The sequence below is a fragment of the Mandrillus leucophaeus genome, unplaced genomic scaffold, assembly GCF_000951045.1.
Source record: "Mandrillus leucophaeus isolate KB7577 unplaced genomic scaffold, Mleu.le_1.0 Scaffold48, whole genome shotgun sequence".
NCBI lineage: Eukaryota > Metazoa > Chordata > Mammalia > Primates > Cercopithecidae > Mandrillus > Mandrillus leucophaeus.
In genome coordinates, this window is record NW_012105142.1 from 50,659 (window position 1) to 59,942 (window position 9,284).

Sequence of the window (9,284 nt, forward strand, 5' to 3'; positions counted from 1 at the left end):
GGCTAATTTTTTGTATTTTAAGTAGAGATGAGGTTTCACTGTGTTAGCCAGGATGGTCTTGATCTCCTGACCTCGTGATCCGGCCATCTCAGCCTCCCAAAGTGCTGGGATTACAGGCATGAGCCACCGCGCCTGGCCTAGACTATTTTTCTTATATAACCATCAGTTGTACAAAATCACTCCATATTTTAGTTTATTCTCTGTTTAAAGAATGGTTTTCTTTTTTTTATTAGAAAAAATATTTTTATTATTTTTTTTCATGAGAACAAAAGCAACATATGTACATGCATTGTTGAAAGTTAGAAAGTTCACGTAAATAGGAATTCCTCCAGTTGTCCATAAGACATCCCAGATGTGGCCAGTATAGTTTCTATCTCTTACTTGGGTGTCGTGATGGTTTTTCCCCCAGATACTGAAAGGCTGGGCCAGTTGTACCATGGCATCCCAATTCTGGATTTGTATGGTTGTTCCCTTGTGGTGGCGGTTAGCTTGTTCCTCTATCCCCATATTTCTTGCAAACTGGAAGTTAGATCTAAAGCCATAGAAGTTTAAAACATTTGCTGGAATACATCCCAGGTGATGTGTATTTCTTATTGCACTACCTTCAGACACAAATTATACTTAGTTGACGCACAATCAATGATGCTAAGACTGATCACTGGGTTACAACCCCTTGACCTGGAGAGTAATCTGCCTGTTGTTACTTTGGTACCATGTGAATAAATGCAGCCTCCATACATACATCTGTTTTGTTTTGTTGTTCCTAGAGTTTTAATTTGCCTTTCTTCTGTCTTATTGAGAGAAGAAGCATATCTTATTCACCATATCACTAAGAGCTTTAAGCTTCCTATTGATTTTATCTGCGGAAAGGAATCCATGCCATTCTTTTTGTGAATGTTTTTCTCAGAGCCACATACTTGGAGTTCTAATTTCTACTGATTGCTTTCTAGGCTTGCTGTCCAGCGTCTAATTATACTTTTGGATTGACTCCAGTTTTTTAAAATATCCCATTATATCACCTCCTTCTCTTTATTGGCTTGTGCTTTCTCCGTCTCCCCACCCTTCTACCCTTCTGTCTCTGCTGGAGTACATCCTTAAGTACTTCCCCCATTTCTGAGTTTTTGAATGTCTGAAAATGACTAGTTTCCTTCTGTATTCGATTAGTAGTTTGTCTGAATGTAGAGTTCTGTTATTTTTGCATGGCATGCAACAAAAAGGGGGTGAGTGTAACAGAGTGGGACACACGCCCTTTGATATCGTCTCAGCTAAGTCTCAGTGTCACTATCTGAAATGGGAAGGTAGTACCTGTTCTAGGTTGGGTTCCATGGGAAGCTGAGTCTCTGAGCCGAGTGGGCAGGAAGCGTATTGAGGAGTGCTCTCGGGATCAGCGTGTGTGTCAGAGGGAGGGAGCAGGCTTGGGCTGCAATGCTGTCACAAGGGCATCTCGGCTGCTCCCATGGGGAGCTTTGGTGCTGGAGTGGTCCCCAGAGATGTCCGCAGTTGAAGCGAGGGAGCTGAGTCTTGGCTCCCTCCATTGAATCAAGGAGACCAGTAGAAGGGTGTGGCCTCAGGGGATGAGTTGGGCAGTGTACCCAGCGTCCACTGCAACTTACAGGACCCAGCATGGGGCAGGTCCCAAGTAAATGGCAATTTAAAATGAAGGGAGGCTGTGTTTGCCTACTGAGATTTCTCTAGGTTCATGGGCCTGTCATGAATACTGGGGAGAAATGCTTTGATGAGAATCAAGGTGTCCTACCTAAGGACATCAGAGCATTTCGCCTGGCTTTGGGGTGGGAAGTGTGGATGAGGTGGTGTCTGCAGGCTTTGCATTTTGCTTGGTTTCTGGAACAAGTGTACACGGCATTTACTGTGTGCCAGGCACTGTCCTTGGTGCTTTAAAAATGCCAACTCAGTTCTCACCGCAAACCTACGATGAAAACAGTGTTCATATCTCCGTTTTTCAGATGGGGACACCAAGGCACAGAGTAGGGATCTCGGCCACACGCTGGGAAGGGGTGGAGCTGAACTGGAGCCCAGGGCTTTTCTCCCAGGCCGGTGCTCTGAATGCCTCAGCACAGCTGCCCTTGCAGTGCCCGCGGACCCAGGGTGGTTTTAAATGAGTGGAGGTAGAAAGCGAATACTTCTTTGGCTCCTCTGTGTGGGTCTTACTTGCGAGTGAGATTGATTGCAACCACCAGAAACGTAACCACATTTGGGCAAATTAACACAAGTTTGTTAGGAGGACCTGGGAGCCCCAGGAGTCCAGTTGCACGAGGCACAGCCCAGCTGGGAAGGGATAGCAGGGTCCCCTGATTGTGACTTCCCTGACCACATAGACCACCCTCTCATCTGTGGCTGCCTCCCTCTTCTCCTCTGCTCCTGGTCTCCTGCCTGTGTCTGCGGCCCAGCTGTTTTCACATCTGTACCGGCACACACAAAGCTGGAATGGCTTCAGTCCCCTCACCAGACCCTGTCACCCACCCATGGGCAGGTGGGTGGGGATGGGGAGGAAATGAGGCCTCTTCAGCCAACAGGACAGAGCCCTGAGAGGTGGCAGGCTTAGGATTATGGCCCAACAGCCATGCCATGTGGATTTCATCCCCCTTCCATGCATGGGGAAACTGAGGCTGAGGGAGGCAGCCTGTGACAGGCTGCAGCAACTGGACTTCTTCCCCCCACCACAGCAGCTTCCAGATCTTATCCCTGGAAACAGCCTGCCCGCCGGCTGGTGTTAGGAAGGTGGGCAGCAGCTCTGCTCCCTGCTAGAGGTGTTCTACTAGACTGTTCCATAGAGCTTGTCACTCCTGGGTCTTGGTGGCCCCACTCCGGCCTTGCACAGCACCCCTTCCGGGCTGTGCAGGGTGTGACAGGCCCTGAGGTCTCCCTGGAGGGGTCCAGCCAGTGCCTTCTGAAAGTCACTGACTTGCTGCTTTGTTCTTCTGTCTCTGAAGCCGAGTGTTTAAGACAGACATGGAGCTGGAGGTTCTGCGCTACACCAATAAAATCTCCAGCGAGGCCCACCGTGAGGTAAGTCAGACACCGGCTCCAGTTGAGTGGGGAAAGCGGTGTTGCTGTGTGGCGAGACAACTGCGTGAGGATGAAGGGTTTCCAGGTGGGCTCTAATCCCCGAGGGCCACACGAGAGGTAGGAAGTTTTACACGATGATGGTTCTCTTTTCTGTTCCCTGGTGGGCACAGGGCAGGGACAGGAGAGGCTCTGCCCCAATTGCTCAGCTTAGGGCACCTGCCCATCATGGCAGTCGTGGACACTAATCCTCAGGAAATTCTCCAACAAAAAGTTCCAACTCTGGGAGGGTAGAGTGCTCCTTCCTGATATCGCAGCAGTTCTCAGCTCATTTTAAAGAATCTTTTGTCCTTAACTATGGTTCAAACACACTTATTACCATCATCCATTTTCTGAAAACTTCTTCATGTGGTTCTCTTCCAAATCTTCCCAGTTTACTGGAGGAATGAGACCAAATAAGGCAACACATGTCTTGAAAGATGAGGATGGCCCAGGGTCTGCTCAGGAATGTTGCGATTTTGTGTTAGGAAACAGACAAGGGTAATTGATGGACAGCCTACTCTCTTGTACGAGTTAATGCTCTCCGTGTTTTATGAAAGTTAAACAAAGGAGGCCTTTTAGTGATCGGCATAGCTTTTGTAGCATTAAGTATTCACCAAGCACCTCGTGGTTGAATCCTCACTGTCCTCAGGCTGCTGGTGGCCTCTGAGCTGTAACTCGGGGCTTGGCATTTATCGGCTTCCAAATGGAAGTGCTTCATGGCAGTTTAAATAAACTGTATGGGATTTTGGAGCTTTTAAAAAGTTCTAATTTGTCACATGTCTGTACCACTGCATGCACTTACCATTCTTTTTTTCTTTTTTAAAGAAGAGGTGCTTTTGAAGAAGTGCTGTATGTTATTTATCACGCTGTGTTACTGATCTGCTTAATACAAATGTCTTTGCTTAATATCTGTCCTCCAGGTAATGAAGGCTGTAAAGGTGGGAATGAAAGAATATGAGTTGGAAAGGTAAGCCACCCTGTTTCTCCAGGTAGAAAATAAAAGGTAAAAAACAGTAATTTATGTTCCCTGAGTGAGTAACAGATGAAACGCCGCAGAGGCACACACACCTTGAGTGGGGATTATGAACAGGGCTTCAGGATCACGGGCAAAGATTATTTTTCTTCTGACTGCTCCCCGCTTCCTGGCTCTTGGCAGAGTGTTTGATGTAATGGTCTTCGATGACTTTTCAGGGTGGTTTAGTGCCCCACCATTCTACTCTCGGACTTTGTTTCTGCCATTTGCAGGAAACTTTACCAAATTGCTGCTCTTATGACTCTGAAAGCTGCCAGTAAAACAGCGTGCCATTTTTATGTGTGAACACTGCCATTATGTCTGCTGTGTTCGGGCGATTGGGTCGAGGGATGGTTAAATGGCCCATAAAGAGCTCTGGAGAGCTCCATTGGCCTTCCGCTCCTGTTAGGCCTGCAGCGAGCCGGTGCCACCTGGGGAGCTTCCTGCGGCTGCCCAGCCGTGGCAGGTGTGGCCTGGCCAGGTCAGCCCCGCTCCAGGACCCAGAGGTCAGTGTGCTGCCACCTGTGGTACAAGGAAACCTTTGGATCAGACTCTTAACTGCCTCAGTGGTTCCTTTCCCACCCGTATCCTGGGGCAGGAGACCTCCCACCAGTGTTGGTATCATCTGGAAACTCTGGGGAAGTGACACTGAAGAGGCTGCCATACCCCTGTCCCCACACCGGGCTTTCCTTCCCTGCCTATCCTTGTGAGAGCTTGATTTCTGGTGTCCCTTACCCCCCTTGCAGGGCCCAAGTCCGCCCCAGATGTCTTCAGGGCCTGCTCTGTTCAGGGCCCCGGCCCTGCGGGTGCTGGCTCCATATCACCCTCTCAACCCTCGTGGCCTGCCTGCCATCAGTGGGGTGCAGGGCTGAGGTCGGATGGGGCCCACAGTGAGCTGCTTGAACGCTTCTGTTCGCTGTGGCTGTGCTTGGGGGGTGGGTGTCTTTTTAAGGTCTCGCCTTGGAAGGAGTTCTGAGCAGTCAGCTCCTGTGCTTCTCTCCTTACCCCGCCCGGAGGAGGTTAAAATGACCTTGCCCGGGTGCTTGGCATCCTGGGAGGAGGCATGTAACACACGTTGATCAGAAGCCCAGCTCTGTCAGCCAGGGAGGCTGGGAAGGGCTCGCAGAGCTCTCCCAGCACTTGTGTCTGCATGGTCTGCTACAGTGCGGCGTCTGTGCCCGGCATTCCCAGGACCCCCTGCCCGCTCCAAGGATCTGGGATGGGAAGTGTGTTGGGGGCTCCTCCAGTGAGGTGGGCTAGACAGCGGGTCCCTCAGACTAGCACTGCCCCGGAAACCTGTCCCAGCTTGAGTTGAATCATAGTGACCCATAGCTGATGCTTCAAATAAAAATAACCGAGAAACTGGGGCAGGAATAGCTGGGCCCAGTGTGGAGCCCTGCTGTCCTCCGCATGCTGGCCGCCTGAGCTCTGTACTGCAGTCAGTCCTGCTCCCAAGGTGGCTCCTGGGAGGGGCCCTGAGCCTCCCTCCCCACAGTGTCCCAGAGCCCGCCCCTGCCCAGCCTGGGGACAGGGCTGTACCAGCTTTGATTCAGGGGCCAGGGGCCCTGGAATACCCCCCGCTCCTTAGCCCTCCTGCCTTCCAGGTAATGGAGGCCTTTTTTTTTTTAAACAGGAAATTTCAATATCCAAGATAATAGAAAAGTAGAGTGAACCCCGAAGTCCCCATCAGGTTTTTGTGTTTACTTTTGTTTGCTAGAACAAACCTAAACACATTTTTGGCATTTTAAAGCCAAATCCCAGACATCATGTCATGGCACCTGTAAATACCTCAGTAGGTATTGCAGTTGATGAGAACTTTTTTTTACTTTTACATAACCACCAGGCCAATATCACATTCATTGTAACAAATGAACCGTAACTCCTTAATGTCATGAATATCTAGTCTGTATTGATCCTAAACTCTTTTTAGCGTTGGTTTGTTCAAGTCAGGATCCACATAGATCCATGTTGCAGTTGGCTGCTGTTGGAAGCAGGGTGTTGTGAACCTGAGCTCTGGGGAGATGTCACCCCGGTCTACAAACTGCTCCACCTTTGCTCCACCCCCATCCCAAGACCCCGGGCTGGCCTTGCTGCCGCATCCTGTGTGGACCAGGGTGGCTCTAGGAGAGATGAGCTCGAAGCCAGAGGCCACAGCCGAGTGCACTGGGAAGCTCAGCCAGGAGCCAGGAGCTCCGAGCTATGAATGGGCCATTTGGGGCCCTTTCGTTTCTGGGGCGTCGTGAGAATCATGAGAAAGGAAGAAGATCTGTGTGGTGTGACGGGGACCATGTGGTGGCGTGCCCTCCCAGGCCAGGACCCACTGGAGACCCTCCTCCACAGGTCTGGGCTTTCCTGGGTCCTCCTGCCACAGGTGACAGCCCTCAATAGCAACCTCCTGTCCCTGTCAGTCCCTTGTGAGGGAAGGACTTGCCCAGCTGTGCTCCTTCTCATTCAAGGCCTTAGTGGTTTTCTTACTCTTTGGCCAGATGGAGCGAGTTGTGATTCTGTGTGCCCAGCGCACATCGAGTGCGGATGGGCTGGGAAGACGGGACACGGCCTGAGGGTCTCTTCCAACCAGGCACATGCCCCAGGAGCCACACACACACAACACACACAACACACACACCACACCATACCTACCATGTACACATATACAATACCACACAATACACACCACACCACACATTGTGTGCACGCCACATATACCACACACATGCCCCCCACCACACACCACTTATATAACACCACACAATACACACCACACCACACATCGTGTGCACACCACATATACCACACACATGCCCCCCACCACACACCACACACGACTTATACAACACCACAAAATACACACCACACCACACCACACATCGTGTGCGCGCCACATACACCACACACATGCCCCCCCACCACACACCACATACACTCCACACACACCACACACGACACACACTCCCACAGGGTGCTGAGTGGCATCAGGTCAGCATATGTACCTGCTGCCCATGCTGTGCACCTGCCATGCGTGCCCACCTGCTGCTGACCACAGGATATACAGAGGGGAAACAGTGCCCACCAGGGAAGCTGTCTGATCTGTGGGCCCCTGAGAGCTTAGAGCAGTGATGTGGGGACGGGAACTGAGACAGCAAGAATGAGAGATGGAGGCTGTTCCTGAGGGGACCAAGTGGGGAGAGAGGGGTCACCGCGTCTGAAGATGGTGGGAAGATGGGTGTCTGGGGAAAGTGTCACATCATGGAGTATCCCTGGCCAGATTTGAGGAGGCAGCTGAAGCCCCTGGGGACATCTGCGGCCAGGGAGGTGGGCTGACACTTCTTCCGCCTCGAGCTCCCTCTCCAGGGCAGGATATCACTGTGTGACGCAGTTTTGTGGTCCTTGTCATGGAGAGCCTGGAGGCGACTTCTTGGGGACCACGTCTCATTTATCTGCACAGTGTCTGACCCATTGTGGGTGTTGGGAAGCGTGTGTGGGTGGGTTCGATGGAAGGGAAAAGAGAAGAAAGGTTTTAAGTGATTTTTCTGCCATCTTCTGTGTCACTGGGAGCTTGAGAATTCTTTTCTTAACTAGTCAGGGAATAAAAATCTCTCCTAATGTCTGTGTTTTTGGTTACCCAGGGGTGTGCCTCTTTGAACACAGGCTCAACTGCTACCAGGGAAGGCTAGGGGGCGGCTACACTGCTGTGTGAATCGCTGACTCACTGGGTTCAAAGGAAGCCAGCCGCTCTTTTATATGTGTTGATAGCACCCTGTGAGCAAGGTGGGCGTCCCTAAGACCTGCTGGACTTTCTGCTGGGGACCTGGCGGGCCTCAGCCCTGCACAGGGATACCTGGCAAGAAGGCAGGGAGCTCTGCAGTTCAGGACTCAGGGCAGGAGTCAGGGCTGGTTTTCTCCAACGTGGACACACCACCCACCCCAGGACTCACGAGATGCTGGCCTGGACCCCCATTCTAAGCCTCATCTCTTTTTGTTTTATTATCTATGATTTGTTATCAAATCTTGAAGGCATGTTAAAAAAAAAAAAAAGTGAGCGGATGGCATTTATGAAGACTCCTCCCTCGTGCGGCGCCTGGGAGTTGAGGGTTCAGAGAAATGAAAATCATTTTCCGCACTTGAGGTGTAGTAAATTGTGTTAAACCAATAAGACGTCCGTGTTGGGTAAATCGGGCTCTAACAGCAGGCCCAATCAGGCCGTCCATTTTTCCGCCTCCTATTATTTCATGTTAGTGGCGTAACCAGCTTGTAGCCAGCTGGCGTGGGGCTGGCGGCCGGATCCATTACCTGCAAACGCTAATTTAGAGCATGCTCCATTGGCTGTGTAAGCGAGTCCCAGCTCACATTTACCACAAGAAGATTAATAACTCTATGTGTCTGACAGCCTGGGGCCTTGATTGAAATTATGCTCTTTCTCTCTGAGCTGTGAATGGGCCATTTGGGGTCCTTTCGGTTCTGGGGGCGTCGTGAGAATCGTGGGAAAGGGAGAAGATCTGTGTGGTGTGACGGGGACCGTGTGGTGGCGTCCCCTCCCAGGCCAGGACCCACTGGAGACCCTCCTCCACAGGTCCGGGCTTTTCTGGGTGCTCCTGCCACAGGCGACAGCCCTCAGTCGCAACCTCCTGTCCCCGTCAGTCCCTTGTGAGTGAAGGACTTCCCAGCTGTGCTCTTTCTCATTCAAGGCCTTGGTGCTTGTCTTACTCTTTGGCCAGATGGAGCGAGTTGTGATTCTGTGTGCCCAGCGCACATCGAGTGCAGATGGGCTGGGGAGAGGGGACACGGCCTGAGGGTCTCCCCCAACCAGGCACATGCCCCAGATGCCACACACACAGCACACACACAAGACACACAACACACACACCACACCATACCTACCACGTACACATATACAAGACCACACATTCCATGCCCGCCACATGCACCACACACGTGCCCCCCCACACCACATACACGACACACACCACACCATACACACCACATACACGACACACACCACACCATACACGACACACATAACACACCATACACACCACACATGCCACATCACACAATCTTTGCGTGCGCATACACCACACACACGCCCCCCACACCACACACACCATACACCACATAGATGACACACCACACCATACACACCGTACGCATAACACCACATGTCCTGTGCATGCCACATACACCACATGCATGCTCCCCCACAGCACAT

At 51.4% G+C, this 9,284-nt stretch overlaps 1 protein-coding gene across 1 annotated transcript in view; it reads left to right on the top strand.

Moving 5' to 3' along the window:
- LOC105550367 (xaa-Pro dipeptidase-like) overlaps nt 1-9,284 on the top strand; it is a 128,948-nt gene that overhangs the window by 40,786 nt on the left and 78,878 nt on the right. Inside the window, exons 7-8 of the mRNA XM_011995274.1 lie at nt 2,952-3,027; nt 3,987-4,033. Coding sequence (XP_011850664.1) covers nt 2,952-3,027; nt 3,987-4,033 — 123 coding nt within the window. The remainder of the gene's footprint in view (nt 1-2,951; nt 3,028-3,986; nt 4,034-9,284) is intronic.